Source organism: Dendronephthya gigantea, unplaced genomic scaffold (assembly GCF_004324835.1).
Source record: "Dendronephthya gigantea isolate DGI-Jeju-01 unplaced genomic scaffold, DenGig_1.0 000347F, whole genome shotgun sequence".
Lineage (NCBI taxonomy): Eukaryota > Metazoa > Cnidaria > Anthozoa > Malacalcyonacea > Nephtheidae > Dendronephthya > Dendronephthya gigantea.
In genome coordinates this window covers 86,841-104,616 of record NW_021163357.1, presented here as the reverse complement: position 1 = coordinate 104,616, position 17,776 = coordinate 86,841, and the positions used below count along the sequence as shown (strand labels likewise).

The window sequence follows — 17,776 nt, the reverse complement described above, 5'->3', positions numbered from 1 at the left end:
TATTATATACAAGTACTATAATATCTAATTCCCGTCTGGTCCCTATTAGGCTATTACTCCTGACAATATTGTCGCACAGAAGAAAAACATTAAATATCTCAGCAAGTATTTGGGCTAAAGACCCCGGAATACCAGTAAACGATAGCGGTTGAAACGATTCTTTGAATAGTATATTCCAACCAGCATATAGTTATAACCTGCATTTGTATTATACGTGAAAATAAGAATTAAATAATAGCTTGCTTTGTTATCTGAAATTACTCACCCATTGCAAAATATATTTGGAAATTCCATATTTTTTCGCTTTTTTGGTCTCTGTTGTCTTCAAAATGTCTAGAATTTGACATGTTATCATTCTGTTTTAATTCTGAGTAATTCTTGGTGTAGTATGTGCAAAAAATCAAAGAAAGAGCATTTATAAGTTCTAAGCGATAATCATTGCTAATCACGTGCTTAAGGCAAGCTCGAATCGGACCTAGGTCAGATTTTCGGCTTTTGGCCCGAAATTTTTATTATTGTGAAATATTATTGCCGGTGATGCGATAATTCATATCATCAGGTATGTTTATATAAAAAATGGGCAAAAATCTTCTAAAGGCTTGATTTTGACGCTAAGGATATCAAAATAATCCTGAATATGTGAGCTAAACCACTGCAACCGGTTTTCGTTTGCATTTGGGCAATATCCAAAGAATTAGGCCGCTTTGATGTGTAATATTGAATATATACAACACGTGAATATCGTAGCTGTGAATAGCTATGTATGCATGGCGGTAAAACGCCGTATTTCCACTGGAATTTGCAATATTTAGCCTTGAAATTTACTACATTTGCGAATTTGTCAGTTTGCTATATTTACTATTATTCCATGCCATGCCCGATTCTACAATATTCTGAAAGGTTCAGTAGTTAAATGTACCACAGAATTCAAGTGCTACAACAGTGTGAAAGATTTACTTGCCTTTTAAATTCCGACTTTCCTGTTCGATGGGGTTCTAAAGCTGGTAGGGGAATAAAGCCTTTTAATAATGATTGAACTGTAATTTCTTGTGAACTTCATGAGAGAAATAATCGAACAAATACACTCATACTGTGATACATTGGCTTGGAATATGCTCCAAAACGTGTGAAATCGAACATTTGTTGTGCAATCACCTTGCAAATATCAAAGAAACGGTATCAAATTTTGAATATAGATTAACCAATCTGATTGGTTTTTATTGAACCAATCGTGGAGTACAAAAATTGACCAATGACAAATTGACCTGTGTACAGAAATAACCAATCAAGTTGTCTTAATTTTGCTGAATTATGCAAGAGCCTACAGGCTATAAAACAGAGCCGTCTGCGACCGTTTTTCTCAGGTAAGTGAGTTCTTTCTTTAGGTAGGATCAAGGTATGTATAATTAATTTTTTAAATAGAAGTAGACCCCGTGGCCCCGCGGTTAGCTAAGAATCTCTGTCCCCGTATCTGGAAACACGGCTCACTGCTTGTCTAACTGTGTTTTGCTTTTCGTTTTCTAGGGAGCTACTAATAATTTTTTTTTGTGTGTTTCAGACAAAGACGATCGTAGTTTAGTTTCAGTATCCAACCCTAAGAAGCCACCCCATATCCATGCCGTCAGTTAAACCCCAGCCAGCAATTGCCTTCATGCTAATTGTGATGCTTAATTTTCTAGGAACAACTCACCATATTTTTTGTCGTTTCAGCTACAGAGTTAGTGGGTTGTGGGTTGTTGGATGTTGTGTCGTCGGTTGTGTGTTTTGTGTTGTGTTGTGTTGTACTGTCTTGTCCTCTACGTTTCGTATTGTCTGCCAGTCGGTTTGGGAGAAGCCCTGTAGCTCTCTCTTTTTCCTGGCCACACAAAGAACACATTTTGTGGATACTCCTTTTTAGGAGTTCATGGGTTCGAATCCCATGAATGTGTCAATTTCACGCTGATATCTAATGTGGTCCGTCTCAAATACAAAAGCACAACATCCAACGGACAATCTGCATCCTTTCATCACACCAACTACAAGTGTTGTCCTCATACAACAGAATGGAACTTCCAACGGAGCAAAGAGTAACCAATACCCAAGATGAAGTTCTTTGTAACTTCTCAAACAGGACAGAATGCGGCACTTGTTAATGAAGTATTCTCGATGTTTAAGGGATCCTCTCAGTTAGACGTCCGATCAGAGGATATTTCAAAGTGGTAAGCTCATTTAAACTTGTGATTACTCTGCGAATACTTCACCCATTTTAATAAATATGAGACCACTAAACTCATTGCTGTCCGGTCGTAAACGGCGCACACAGATAATTTCGGTTTTATCTGGAAGTGTTTTATCAATTCAACTAGAAATTGTATTATCTTAAAGAAAAAACATTTACCTATTTGTATAACTTTAGTTCATTTCAAAAGCTTTCCTATAAGCCAAGATATTTATTGCAGAACTTGTACTTTTTAAATTGAATGTTAGAGAAGCAAAAATACGCAAAGCCTTCCAAAAATCTCGCCTAAAAACCTCCAAATATTTGTAGCTTACATTGGGATCAATATTTTCATATATTTTACTCGAAATACAGTTGCTTTGGCGATTTGTAGTGATATTTCCAACTAATGTGTTTACAAACGGAAACCCGAAAATGTACATATAATTATCACCATATTAGCGAAATATGACAATTATGACCTTTAGGGACAATTTTACCCAGAAATCGATTTCTGGGCTTATTTTACCCCCACGGGGTAGGCAACATTACGTTTTTGACACCTCTAACCTCACGCGACAACCACTTGTGCATGCAGCTGAGCACCGCCCGCTATACACAATAACAAATAAAAAAATCTATATTTTTCGAGTTTTTCTGCCCATCCTGACTTAAATCCTATCAGAAAAGATAACTAATGCCTTTACAGTTTATATGTAACGGTTAAAAGACGACAGGATAAAAAATAACGAAGAAAATAACGAAATTCCAAAGGCGAGTTATATTTCCATTTTGTAATCCTGTGTAATTTGATATGATTTTTAGAGCTGCACTGCAGTGTCAGGTTAACAGCAATATTGATTAATTTCTTGATTAGAAATTTTCGAGCTATATTTTGGTGGTATTTTTGTGCTTTTTAAATTAAACGGATTAATTTCAACATTAAAAAACCAAGATGATTTCATGATATCTGGTGATGGAAGCATGACAGCATGGGTCATAGCGCTAAGTATTATGCGTACACAATATTTCACTGGTGTTATAAAAAATAGATTTTTTTTCTCCCTTTCCTATTATGTAATTGCATTTACTAATATATATGTAACTGTCAGGGGTGGGGGTATTATGTGAATATGAAAGAAAACAACCTGCATTTTGTTCTGTATATTCTTGTGTTATAGAAGTCAAAAATACATGCTGTTACTATACTGTATAGGCCCTTGTGATTCATATACAATTATAGTTTCAATTGTGTGATAGTTATGTTTTTGTAATCTCAATTGTAGATTCTATGGCATATAGAGTCGAATTGGTACGGCAAAATATCTTTGAGAATTGAAGTTTATGCGGTTCTTCAGGTATGTTCTGGCAATTCACTGAAATACTATTTGTTGGCTAAGGAATGTTGTCCCATGGTAGCGGTACGCATGAACCTGGGATATCACAATGCTGATAGCCTCACAACCTGGACAATAATATAATAATTACTTGTTCCTTGTGTTCAATTTTAGATCAAATAAAGTATGGCAACCCAGGAGTTGCTAACAATTATTACCTTCTCTATCACTGACTACACCTCCATCCATCGCTATGCCATACATGGATTTGATGGACTGACATACCAAGCAAGGTAAATATTGCAGGCTACATGGTATATGTTCAGTTTATTATTATGTCATATTAGGACTGTTGGACATTATTTTTTTATTCAGTAATTCCCCTATATAGGAATGTGATAAAATTCGATGTTAAGCCCCAAGTAAAGATTTCACAAAATCAATGGAAATAACGCTGTACCTCGACTGGTTTCAATCCTGGAGGAGCCGTGTATGGCAAAATTATATGCATTATCATTTCATTTTTGTTGATTCTTGTTCGATGGTGTTTTGGTGCCAGAAGATAATTGATACTAATTATTGGCCCACGTACTGAAGACACATAACATCCCAGATAATAGCAACAAGTGTTGGGAATGCGGATAAGTCGACAGGACATGGTCGCTTAAATGAGGCAGCTTCCTGGTCTGCACGGAAAAATAACCAGGACCAAATGCATTTGGCAAGAAAGATGTTTGTCGGAGCGATTTCACTCAAAGTCGTCGTGATTATAATTAGTGAGTGAAGACCTATTCTGTGTCCTGTAGTTCCGACGGGCAAAAATTCGATCATTACAAAATAAATGGACTAGTCAGGGTTAGCTGGATTAATAAGCAAGGCTTCTACAGATTGCCCTGTCACGTTATATGCATCACATCATTTCCATGCGGTCATATATAACTTTTAATGTGTGATTAAGATTAATTGTTTAACAAATTATTCATTTCATTAGAGACTCGCTGGTGGAAAATGTCCTATCACCAACTGTAACCGCGCTTTACATCCGCATTCATCCAAAGACATGGTATGCAACATATCTTTGAGAATTGAAGTTTATAGCTGTTTTTCAGGTATGTTCTAGCAATTCACTGAAATACTATTTGTTCATTAAGGAATGAGAAATGACTGAGAGATCCATCTGACTGAAATATATAGCGAAAATTTTTCAATAAGTGGCTTATGTAAGAGCGAGTTTTTGATTTAGAAATAAATTCTTTACACCCTACCAGCGGGTTTGTCAGGTTTTTTACTAACTTACAGTACTGCTCAGAAATAACCTAATCAAAAACGCGTTCCGAACGCGTTCCCGAACGCGTTCCGGACGCGTTCGAGGACGCGTTCCGAACGCGTTCCAGAACGCGTTCCAAACGCGTTCCAGAACGCGTTTCAATCGCGTTCCAGAACGCGTTCCGAACGCGTCCTCGAATGCGTCCGGAACGCGTTCCAGCACGCATTCGATATTCATCGGCTATCGACTCCGGATCTTGTCGTCAATACCCGGATATTCCCGATTTAGTTTAATCACACTGTGGTTTAATCTATGCTTTATAAATGGCGAAGCTCTCAGTGTACGCTAGAAAAAGGGTTATTTATTTAAAATCCACTGGAAATACACACAAAAAAATACAAGAAATTCTTCTTGAGGAAGGAATTAAAACCTCAACGTCGGCTATTTCTCTGTTTCTCTCGCGATATCGAAAGACGGGTAGCCTCGTGGACGGTGCTCGGAGTGGTCGAAAGCCGAAACTAAGCGAGGAGCATGGCAATTTTATAGATGAAAAAATGAAAGAAAATGACGAGTTAACATCCCGTGAGTTAAAAGAAAATTCATTCACAAAATACAAAAAAAAATTCATTCACAAAATACAAAAATGGACTTCGATACAGTTTGAATGCTGCTGTGTTGTCACCGACAAGGAATGAAGTGCAGGTATGAACAAACATGCAATTGTTAACTGAAATAGCTTAGCTGAGAGCACGGGTCGATCATTATAATTCAGATCTTCGTTTCACAATATCAAAACCTCAATTGTTTTACATGTACGGCACAGTAATATGAATAAAATTCGAAATACGGTAATTACCGTGACTACTGTATACACTGTTTAAATGTATACTAACTGAAAACTAAAAACAATGGTTTATTAACTACCGAAAGTTTCTTTGAACAAAGACGGCGATAAGAGTCATCTAGCTAATTTTAACCGCGTTTTCCCTGTCAAATACTGGCTTTGGTTAAGCATAGCATATCCTAAGGCCATCAAGTCCAAATTTCTCAAGATGCTACATACATATTAGTATCATTTTCGAATGAGATACACAAGTCACACACTTGCTTATTTTTACGCGAAATAAAATAGCGCTTGTCCCGCATACTAAAACCGGAATTAACGAACCGTAGCATAAGCATATTGACTAGCTGTTCGATAATTTATTCGGAATTTCCGAAGGCACACGAAGCGTCTAAGTGAAAACACTGGAACGCGTTCGGAACGCGTTCGGGAACGCGTTCGGAACGCGTTCGGAACGCGTTCGGAACGCGTTCGAGAACGCGTTCTGAACGCGTTCGGGAACGCATTCTGAACGCGTTCGTCACATTAGGTTACTTCTGAGCAGTACTGTAGGTGCATTGGAATACAAGTAAAAATAAGGCGTGTTTTAGAAGTTATACCTGGACGAGGAATCCAGCATATCATTATGAGGAACAAAGCTATTATAGCGGTATATACTCAGGGCTATCACAATCAAGTTTAGTGTTATCGCTTTATTTCAATGTTTGCTGCACGGTCGGATTCTCACAATTAAAGAAAATCAAGCGAAAAGTTTCACACGTACAAAAGTATAGGTATGGAACTGGGGCCGGTTGTTCGAAAGATGGATAACTTATCCAACGGATAAGTCCTATCCAACGGATAAATCTGGATAGTTATCCATTGGATAAAAACGCGTTGCAGGAAGCGTGGATAGTGAAGTGGATAGCTATCCAATATAAGTTAAAATTTACCAGAAGAAAACAGGATTATTCTGAAATTTCGTACCACAACGTCAGCTGTTGCTAAGCATTTACAACATTGAATTCATAATCATTACGAATTCTCGAGTATAGTTACTGAATGGAAAAGACTTGAACAAGTGATTTGCTCGAACTTTGCACTTCACATCATAGTGATTTTATTAATTAAACACATTGCAATTTTATTCCTTGACCTTGCAACGCTTTGCCTTTCGGTCCCATAGCAAATTTAGAAACACTATTTTAATGTTCGTGAATGAAATTACTTAGATATTAGCAAGTTTCCTTGGAATAGGTTGAATCTTTCTTTGCATATTCGCGTTTATAAACTGATTAGAAGCGTATAGTAAATTTACCACCTGTTATAAATGCGAGGATGTCCAAAAAATCGCCGGTCGAACGGAATGTGTAGGCAACGTGAAACGCTGCTGCGACAAATTGCACTTCGAAAACATTTTTAATATATAGTGAATACAATCATGATGTGTATTAGTTTGTTGAAACACAGTAAGAGGAATATTGCATTTTTGTCCTATTTTATATAAATGTTTACAGTGTTACCTTGTATCTTTGAATTTATCCACTGGATAGTGGATTTAAACCACCTCCGGACCTTGGATAAATTTATCCGGTAGATAGCGATTTTTATCCTCTGGTTAAAGTTATACAAGCTTCGTGCAACCCAAATCACACGCTGGATAAAACTTATCCGTTGGATAGTGAGTTATCCGTTGGATAGCGACTTATCCACCTTTCGAACAACCGGCCCCTGTTCTTTTATTTATCGGAATAACTAGTGATGTGATCTTACATGAAGCATTTTCAGTCATGCTGCTAAACTGTCGTGCTGGCTTCGCCACTGAGTATTTTATTTGCTCGCAGAGCCTCGTCTGCCGAACGTGACCGTCGGCCAGTCTTCACCATGTACGGTGACAGTTATTTTCTGCCTTTTAACTTGCCGACATGCAATGTTTCATTGCACGGTGAGTTTTCAACTTTACTGAAGGCGCTACTATACAATATGCAATTTTCCTTACAACTTGCAATGCAATTATAATTCCGAAGGATGTTAATTTGTAAAGAGTGTTCGAAATACTAAGGAAACGTTAGCAGATCGTAATAGATGTTCGTATTTGACAACTTTAGATGCCTCAGGAGTAGAATGGTTTTGCAATTTGCAAGGAAAGTTGCGTAGTGTAACAGCGCCTTGAGATTGTTTCGGAAAGCTGGTTAAATTTCGATGTAACTTGCAAACATGTAATGTTTCATTGCAATTGCGAGTTGAAAATAAGGGTCATTGGACGGAAGAACGGGACAAGTATCGTAGTTTTCAACATACCTTTTATAAGGGCGGAGACATTGATCTTCCATCCACGGTCGGTTTTATCATTTTTTCTGCTTTTTCTATCATTTCTTTATCCTACAAAAGACAAAAAAACTTGTTAAATCGTGGATCAATCTAACACTTTTAAAAGCTTTTCTCCTAACTGAACTAATTTTATTCATACCGTATAGTTCTATCAGTTCTAAATTGTCCTTCATGGAGGTCCAGTAGGGGTCATCCCGTATTGATGCAGTGTTACTACAGGAGGAAACCTGAACTAAACTGACTTTATTTATGCTGGATAGGTGTATCAGTTCTAAACTTCAACCAAACTAATTCTAACAATTCGAAAAAGCTGGGACTTCAGACGAAAAAGGTCAGCCGATTTTGAAAAATCTTAGATGCGGGGTGTTATAAGGCGGTTAGTAATTTCATCATCACCTTCATCCAAGGATGTTCCAGAGCTTCTGAAACCGTGATGCATTTTCTGTGACCAACAGTAAGCAGTTTTGTTATAAGATCCTTAGCTTCACTGCTAACATTCTTCCATAGGTTGTTCGGAAATTTATACGACCCTTCTTTGACTTGTTTCTCCAATGGGTTATTTGCCTGCTTTGAAAATAAAGAAGATCCGAAAAGTCTAAAACGTTAACTTTTCATTGACGTACTCCAATTTTGAAATGAGGTTAAGCTACCTCCAGCTTCATTACAAATCGTGTTCACTACGTGAATTTGAGTAAACTGAAGTATATGGCATACCAAACATAGTATAACTCCCAGGCTCCAGCAGTCACACGATTTCTTGTAGGATCGTTCTTCAGGCTACGGGATTAACATTTTGGTAGCGAGGTAACTTGGTGTACCACAGAGTGTTTCCATATAGGAATTCTGATCTAAAAAATTAATTGTTATCATTGAGATCTGTAACAATGAGAAATAACTGAACCTAAAACGTTTGCAGAATGCGCTCTGCTTTCGTAAAACGAAATCACGGACAAAAATCGGAATTGAGATTATAGTGACTTCCAGGATTTGCTGGCAATGGTCACATCGAATGGTTTCTTCAAAGACAATTTAAAGGGCAATTTAAACACAAGTTCAATACACAACCGACAAAAACCTTTATAAGCGTTTCATCATACGAGGAACACAATAAAACATTTTCTGGCTAGAGAAGAAAAAGTTAAATTATGGTCGTTAAAGTTTAGGATATAAAGACAGTAGTGAAAAAAATTAGGGCGTGCTTACCTTCCAATCCCTGTTAGTGATGCCATTTTCATGTAAATGCTAAAAATACGAAACAGTATGAATAAAGTTAGTTTAGTTCAGGCTCCTGCAGTAACACTGGATCAATAACAGATGATCCTTAGCTTGGTGTCATTAAAAGCTCCAATCTCTTCGTGATATTTTCCATAAACTTTAGTCATCGCCTGTGAATGAAATATTCCAATTTGTTTAATTAATTCTTCGAAGGCTACACATGGCTACATTCGCACTAAACGACATCCTCACCTGAAGGCACATTGCTTTCATAGTTGGTTTAGTTGTCAATAGGAATCAGTGATACAGATCGTTAGACAACTCGAGCCTGAAAACAAAATAGAAAAGTCGATCGAATCTTGAATGGTTTCATCCATGATTCTATACTTCTCTACTACATTCTGCAGGACAAATAACATTGCGTGAACTGTGCAGCAATATAGAGAATAGGGGGAAGCCAGACAGAAAAGCACATGGAAAGTAGTTTGAATATTTGCAAACCCTGATAGATAAATGTCGTGGACTCACACATTTGTTATCGGCGTCTCCTCGTCGTTTTGTTCCAACAAGACTCTCAAATAATAGTCACCTGATAGCAGAGATACGTTACTGAGTTTGATTCCTATCGAGGAATAAGGGGGGGACGCTTTATGAAGAACTGTTAAAAAGCTAGAGCAGTTAGGCTTATCACTAACCTGTTTCAGTTCATCAGCTAAACATTCATACAGGACTTCAAACTAAAGGTGATTCCAAAAGACAACGTAGTTTCCACTCAGATCTTTTTCCATTGCAAATGCGTGCAAATCAGATTTCGAGTGCCCCAGAAGTTCCTCTCGCGTCTGTCACATTGAAAACATAAGAAATTGTTTCATACTCTTTTACGAGAACAGTTTAGAGAAAGAGGTCAGGACTATTGAATTTGTCTTGTTATACTCATAGCGACAGGAAATCCTCCATTACATTTCCATATCCTATATTTTCAACGGAAACTAACCTTAACTTCGAGACTCACCTTGTAATTCCAAATCAGGTTGTACGCTGTCAGATCTTGACTGAATCTGTAAAAAAGATCCGCTTAAATATCATTGCTTTTTCATCTTTCAAACGACTAAACATTTTCCCATTTTCTTAATACGAACACTTACTTGTAATAAAAAACTGGATTTAAATTCTCACATCTTTCCTGGATTTGAATCTTATTTTTGTCCTCGAATGCGAGAGATATCCTTCAAGTTGATTCCTCAACGTTCCCCTCGTTTTTCCAGAGCTCTAAGACACAAGTATAGCACGTGAAATAACAGGCTTATACGTACATACAAGCATGCATTATGAAATTTTGGAACACGATTGTTGATTTAAAACGTACTTCTGCAAGCTTTACATTGTCACGAATTGATAAACGATCTTCTTCAGTCTCTGGTGGCTGAAGGAAAGATAAAAACTTTCTAACAAAATTGTTTCTTTACAAAAAGGTTTTACACTTCTGAATGAATTACCATTTAATTATTTCCTCAGTGGGGCAGTTGGCACAGTTTAAGGATGAATGATGGAGTTTAGTTACCAAAGCAGTTGATACCACTTAGTCATGAATACGATTGGTTAGTCAGAATCACCTCAATGGGTTTATGTAAATAATGGCCCTCGCAAAAAAGTTTTCAAAGATTTCTTACTTCGTCAGGGCTTTCAAGGTAATAGAGCAAACCAGCAGGCTGTGAAAATCGTATTCAAATTTATTACATAATTGTTTATGAACCAAAAATTATGAACAAGAAATCTCGCATTTAAACTTTCTTGTATATTTTAGACATTAAAAACTATAACTACTTTAATACGAACATTATTCTCGCAAGTAATGCCATTGCTGTTGGATGATGCTATGCCAACAATAATGATTAAAAAATACTTATGGAGTATGCTTGTTAGTCTCAATTGAACTATTTACAGATAGCTAGTATATAGAGGATTATAAAATCACAAGTTTTAAGATGAATCTGAGAATGTTGCTAAAATACAACTCTGGTCCTGCGGATGGAATAGAGGCTATACCTCTGCAACAATTTGTTAATTTATCACACTAATTCGCACCTGTTCAATAGCGAACGTTTATCAGTGCTTTGCGTAAACATGGCCATGCGTAAGCGTTTTGGTAGAGCGCTCTCGGCAAGCGCCAGAACTTGTTTTTTGCCGCGGTTTCTTCATCAGCTTCCTAAAGTGAAGTTCTAACTAAATATTAACAGATGATTTTAGGCACTTCACACGATGCAGGAATATTCTTGAGGTTTTAAAGGGTCTTAATTTCGAGTGGTATTATACGCACTTCAAATTCAAGCAGGGAACAGTTGATGGAAAATGAGTCAACTGTACGTCTTCAGTGACAAGAGCATTGCACCGGCATCGCAAAAGCGTAGGTTCGATTCCTGCCGGAGGATCTATAGTTAACTCATTTTTCCGTCATCTGTTCCTGGCTTGATTTGAAGTGTGTATAATACCTCTCAAAATTAAGACCCTTTAAAACCTCTTTAATATCAACTGAACTAATATGTACATTCATCACAGCTAAAAAAATGCAGAGCGTTATAAATGACGTTCGTCAAAGGCAGAAAATTCTCAATGGATGAATGAATGAATAAAACGTACCTCGATTATCGCCTTCAGAACCATGCCAGCACTTTCACAATTGTTGTCGACGGATGCTGAAATTGTTGAGGAACGAATTCAAAACCACGATTGGTAAGAACCATTAGCGGGGCAATAGTAAAACATACATAAGCGAAGAAATGGTAAAATTGGTACTATTATTTAGTTTTGTCGTAAACCTACCTGGAACAATCGATAAATGCAATGACCCATTTCTAGAAAAAACAAATAACAGACTTCATGAGTTGCTCCTATGCATGGGTCAAGCTAGTGGACGTGGTAAACTTCACCAAAAAGGTAAAGAGAGAAAGGCTATTTAATCAACTCTCAACCTCAGTAAAAGAGCCATAAACTACCAAGAAGACAAGTTGAATGAAAAGCTCCTCAAATTTCTTTGTAGCATACCTGCAACTTTCTCCAGTAATTTCCCAAACTGTTCATCATCTGTTGTCTCACTAAGAGGAATATGCAATAGTCGATTTATTGTAACAGACTACATGAGTTGATTCAAAATATTGGAAGCAATCACACCTTACTATTAGTTTAACATGAATGTCCAACTTCACCCCGTATTCTTTTAATATATTGCAAAGCAACTAGAACAAACCTGTAAGGAGGACACAGAGCAAACGTCAGAAATCAAGCAATCCACTTATAACTAAAACCCCAGTAGAACGAATATAGAAGAAAAGTTTTCATGGTTAATCTATTTCTTGTGTTTAGTTAGAAAGGTAGTTCAAATTAGAAAGGCAGTTGCTACGAATCACTTGCTGGGTTTTGCAAGGGAATTTCTCTTCCAAAACAAAGCTATATACATACAAGAGGGATGGAAAAATAAAATGCAAGGGTTCAGCATAGATTATAGGCAACCAACACCGCACATCTTACAACATTTATCGTGAGAATTTCCAACAAACTGCTTAGAAATTTTTCAAAGGATAACAAAGAGCTTTTATTTACCTGTTCTTGTCGAATGTCATAGTTATCGTGCGTTGGCTATATAAAAAACAGAATTGGTTTCGATAAAATTGGATCCTGTTAACATTCAGATTTCAAAGTTGGCTAAGTTTATGTGGATTGCAAGTTAAAGGGGTAACACTAATGACAGTGACAGATTTGGCAACATTTACCAGGAAATTCATCGTTAAAGTGTTGGCGCTTTCCTTTATACGGAAAAAACGGCCAGACCGGTCCTATTGTTGATCTCGGTACAGACAGATTACTGGTATTTTAGAGTGTTTCAAGAACTCTGCGTTCAAGTATATCGTTACTTGCATCTGTCTAGCTCGGAAATTTCGCAACTATATTCTTAACGAAATACTCTATCTTAAATTTAAATATGACCGGTCTGACCATTTTGGCCGCTTAAAGGAAAGCCCTCTCTTTACCTGCATCAGAGCACACAGTATGTCGACAGCGGCGTGAGTCACGGCTTCATTATTCCTCTTCAAAGCTTTCACAGTTTTCACACCAACCTTCTCATAGAAGCTGTAAAAACAAAACAGAAACACGGTCTAGAGAAATGAGCTGGTTGAGTAAACAGCGTGTGTTATGGTTAAAGATAAACGTTTCTCACCTACTGAGCGTTGTGAAACCTGCTTTGGATCCAACCTAATGTCTCAAAGCGTGAAACAGTGCTTCGAGATCTTTATCTGATATTTTGTTTTGGTCTCCTGCAAATAGACGAAACATTTTAACTATTTTATGTATATATTGAATACCTGTGAAGGTAATAGCAGTCAGAATATGTATATTTTAGGGGTGAACACTAAATATATTTATTGGCAAAGATATACAATACCTTCGTGAGCAATGAGCATTGTGATGGCATTAATGATAAGTCTTTCTTTATTCTCCGGGAAAAGTCCTTACAAAATATTTAAAATCGTTTAAAATATATATTGGAGTTTAAAAGACTTAATATTCCAGCCGTACTTCTGGCGAGAAAAATTCAAATCTACCATTTCATGGATTCGGACCCAGTCAACTCAGCAACCAGAGTTACCGCAGCGTAGTCCCTAGGCCTCTTAACGTTCTTTATACGCGGCGAGCCGGGAACTGAGAGGCCAAGAACAAAATGTTTTGTATTTTATCTATTTTGTCCCACTTTCTGTATTGAGGTCAGTTTACGATCCACGACACGGTTAACTGGCCTTGTTCGACGTCGCTAGTCAAATATTTGCTTGAAATAACCTACGGGATATTAATTATACTGTCAGGACTTCGAAATATCCATACAAACGTTTCAATGTCATTTGCTGTCGACGCTATCGACTATCAAGTAAACTCGAGTCCGTGCGTACATGGTTATGATTATAATAAGCTTCAATCTGCCAATTTAAATTATTCTCGCTTCCTTTATAACGAATATTGTTGTAAATCTAGGTCAACTAATGCATACTAAAATAAGCAGAAAACTAACGTGCGTATGAAAAACACGTGAGTGGAAAACAGCCTTAATCCAGATTTTGACAGAACATTAAAACTCAGTAAAAATGCAATAATATTCTCTACACAGGATTTTGTCTGCAGAAAAGTACAAAATAAGAAATTGTCAACTTACGTCTTGGGTGACTGCATGAAGTAGACCGCTGTAGGAAATATTGCAGTTAAATCTCTACACATCTTCGGTTAAATTTCCTGCAAGGAACCAGTAATAAGACAATATAAGCTTTTGGAGATATTTCAAAAATTTAAAGTGAAATAAAAAGAGAAATATTTCACCTGGAGACGCAGCGAGGAATTTTAAATGACTGCTTTCTACTTCTTCGTCAACAACGTTATACAATGGACCCCAACGATAACCTTGAAAAATATATCATTTAAAAAAAACAATTCTTCTTTTGCTGTATGTGATGTATTGCACTGACTAATAGGAATACCTGACGAGAAGTGTAATTGTTTGTGTGTTATATGAGATCCCATACGTCAGGAGGAGAATGAAATGAGGGTTCGTATTTACGGCAATCATAGCAGTGCGAGATTTTCATCAGGAAAATTTTGACCATAATTTTCGCTCAATCATTTATGAAAAAGCGTACAGTACCGTCTCTTCGTTGGGGTCGTTTTTACACAAACATCTCCATTTCCACTGCCTCTAACCCCGTGTAGCTAACCAGCCAATGATATATCCCTAGATTGAGTGAAATACAAACATTCAGAACAAGAAATATTTTATATAGCTTCATACAAAATCTGCTTTTTTAAACTACCTGTCGGAAGACGAGTAATTTCTCAGCTGACCGCTTGTGTATTCCAGCCCGAACAACTGAGGATGGTCTCGATAGCTAATTATTGAAAATATCTGACAGAAAAAGAAGTTTTAAAACTATGATATACTATAATACACAAGTCTTAACCAAACGGTATATTCTGGAAAGTAACTGCAAAAATAAAACTATTTTAAGTCGGCTGGATACTTTTTTGCAATTGGACATGTTCAAAATGGAAACGTGAAATAAAAAAGATGATAAAAGCAGTAAACTTGAATCCAGGTCAGAAGACATGGAGTGTTTGGAGTGTTTGGAGTGTTTGGAGTGTTTAGAGTGTTTGGAGTGTTTGGAGTGTTTGGAGTGTTTGGAGTGTTTGGAGTGTTTGGAGTGTTTGGAGTGTTTGGAGTGTTTGGAGTGTTTGGAGTGTTTGGAGTGTTTGGAGTGTTTGGAGTGTTTGGAGTGTTTGGAGTGTTTGGAGTGTTTGGAGTGTTTGTTTTTTTTTCTTTCAAGGTCTGAGATGAACAATTACTGGAACTGACATGGAATGTCGCATGACTTACTGAGCTAAGGGGATGAAGGCTGACGATGTTGAACATATATTATAGTAATAATAGTTTATAGTTTATTATATATTATAGTAATAGAGTTGATGTTCGCGGGCATAAATGTGTTTTTGGCCCTCCTCGCGGAACACATTTTAACCCTCGCTACGCTCGGGCTAAAATGAGTTCGAAGTCGGGCCAAAAACACATTTATGACCGCGAACATCAACTCTATTGTTATATTATTATCACTATAACATACACATGAGTATATACAAAATTAGTAAAATACAATAATTAGTAAATACAATAATTAGTAAATACAAAATTAGTAAAATACAATAATTAGTAAATAGATTTGAATAAATATAGTTCACCTGGTGCAAGGCACTTTTTAATGATAACTCCAAGCTTATACTTTCTGGATAATTTAATACATTCTATAGGGTTTAATGATCAATATAGGGATAAGTATCATAAAATTGTTTGGCTGTTGGGGTTTATAAACTATCAAAACTACAAAATTATATCCTGTCAAAATTTCGAATTTCTAAAATAATGCCGGGTTTATGGTCATTTGAATTTGCTTGCTACTTTTATAATACGCAAAAAAGTAGACGGTAGACACTGATTTTAAGTTCAAATTTATAATATTTCAAAATATATTATGCATTATTAATTATTAACATACCTTGAATAAATTTGAAGTTTTACATGATTCAAGAACATTTTCATTTGTATACCAAACTGTTTCGCCTTTGGATTTGATTCCGTTCATTAGTCAAAGTACACTTCAAGATGTCGGGCTTCCCTTCAAAATTGTCGAGGCCAGGGATATGACGGTGCTAGTGCTGTGTCCAGCCAGGTAAAAGGTATTTCTGGGAGAATATTAGAGAAAAACCCGAAGGCGTTGCATGTTCATTACTCCAGTCATCGTTTAAACCTTATTGTTGCCAAAGCGTGTTCAATTCTTCCAGTGAAAAATATGTTGAGTCAGGCACAAAATATCGCCAGCTTTTTTATCAGTTTCCCTATCCGCTCACAGTATCTAAGTAAAAAGATGAAAGAGTTTGGTTTAACCCGTAACAAGCTCGAAAAGCCTTCCACGACACGATGGGTAGAACGAATAAGATCCCGCGATGGTTGTTTGGATGCATTCAAAGTTATCTACGAAACACTCAATTTTATGCAGTTTGGAGGATCGCAGAAGGGCCATTTCCTAGATTAGCTAGTGACGCACAGTCTCATTTTGCAACGTGGAGAAATTTGAATTTATGGCTGCTCTCATTATCACCCAACATGTTCTTGATCATACTTTGTCATTGACGGTCCAATTAAAGAAGAAAAAAAATCGATATTGCGGAATCAATAAAACGGATTAATCTTTTAAAGGATGAAATGGCAAAACTACGTGCCTCTGTAGATTTATTCCACAATGAATACTACGACAAGCTGTTGGAATTAGCTAATAACCTCGACGTGGCTGAGTGTTTTCCCCGGGTATGTAAAGCTCAAACAAAATGTGATAATCATCATACCAGTACAGCAGGTGGTTACAACAGATTAACAGTAACCATTAAGAGTCGTGCATAGGCCACGTGATAACGAAACATTCTGAGCTCATCAATGAACAATTGTAAAGGTTTTATTGTAACTCATAGGAAAACCTAATGATATTTTGTAAAATCTATTATATTACGAGTGTCTTTCCCTAAGTCTACCGACCCCTGAATTCCCCACGCTATCGTCACCCTGTAATAAATAAGTAACGTTGCAAGTCCTCACCTTCAACCACAAGGATTAATTACGTAAATCGAAGTGCAAAATTGAGATTACCGGTTTCTGAGTTTACCGGTTTATAATGCTCAGTATTTAATAATCCGTAAGACCAATTTATCATTATTATTACTTGACTTACGGATTCATTAAGTTTATCCTCGTCTTAACTCAAAAAAGTTTTCAAAGGACTTGCATCCAGAAGGGATTTACCAGGAACAGGCTAAAATTAAACAGATTGAGATTAATGCACGATGATGATTCGTGATCTTAAAATTGCTACCTTTTGAAACTCTTCACGAGTTAATAAGCCTTGACTGTTCCCTGTGAAAGAAAAATTGGTAAATATAGTCATATTATAATATATATTTCCTCCATATTGCAAAGGTAATTTCGCTTGCCTTCAGTTTCTTCCTTGTGTAAAACAGTGTCTTTGGAA

General features: G+C 36.7%; 1 protein-coding gene and 4 long non-coding RNA genes across 9 annotated transcripts; all 5 read right to left on the bottom strand.

The window, feature by feature from the left end:
• Positions 1–298: 298 nt before the first annotated feature.
• On the bottom strand, positions 299–8,677 carry LOC114542406 (calcium/calmodulin-dependent protein kinase type II delta chain-like). Of its 5 annotated transcripts, none has more exons than XR_003689614.1 (4): positions 8,606–8,677; positions 8,352–8,522; positions 7,926–8,006; positions 299–333 (listed from the first exon to the last, which is right to left on the bottom strand). XR_003689614.1 is itself a non-coding variant. In XM_028561969.1 (3 exons), the coding sequence occupies exons 1-3, from the start codon at positions 8,615–8,617 to the stop codon at positions 7,929–7,931; spliced, it is 261 nt and encodes an 86-aa protein (XP_028417770.1). In that variant the 5' UTR covers positions 8,618–8,677; the 3' UTR covers positions 7,789–7,928. The 5 variants fall into 5 exon arrangements, 2 of the variants coding, with proteins under 2 accessions (XP_028417770.1, XP_028417771.1); XR_003689612.1 differs by lacking the exon at positions 299–333 and adding an exon at positions 853–1,001; XR_003689613.1 differs by lacking the exon at positions 299–333 and adding an exon at positions 3,802–3,841.
• An 8-nt stretch (positions 8,678–8,685) lies between these two features.
• Positions 8,686–9,190, bottom strand: LOC114542405. Its single transcript, XR_003689611.1, has 3 exons — positions 9,159–9,190; positions 9,031–9,078; positions 8,686–8,803 (listed from the first exon to the last, which is right to left on the bottom strand). It is a non-coding gene; the product is annotated as an uncharacterized LOC114542405 (long non-coding RNA).
• A 109-nt stretch (positions 9,191–9,299) lies between these two features.
• Positions 9,300–9,738, bottom strand: LOC114542400. Its single transcript, XR_003689604.1, has 3 exons — positions 9,699–9,738; positions 9,423–9,498; positions 9,300–9,340 (listed from the first exon to the last, which is right to left on the bottom strand). It is a non-coding gene; the product is annotated as an uncharacterized LOC114542400 (long non-coding RNA).
• Positions 9,739–14,570: 4,832 nt separating this feature from the next.
• Positions 14,571–15,061, bottom strand: LOC114542410. The gene is made up of 3 exons (XR_003689617.1): positions 15,020–15,061; positions 14,854–14,940; positions 14,571–14,612 (listed from the first exon to the last, which is right to left on the bottom strand). It is a non-coding gene; the product is annotated as an uncharacterized LOC114542410 (long non-coding RNA).
• A 10-nt stretch (positions 15,062–15,071) lies between these two features.
• Positions 15,072–17,519, bottom strand: LOC114542409. Its single transcript, XR_003689616.1, has 4 exons — positions 17,480–17,519; positions 16,253–16,609; positions 15,939–16,001; positions 15,072–15,111 (listed from the first exon to the last, which is right to left on the bottom strand). It is a non-coding gene; the product is annotated as an uncharacterized LOC114542409 (long non-coding RNA).
• Positions 17,520–17,776: the final 257 nt, after the last annotated feature.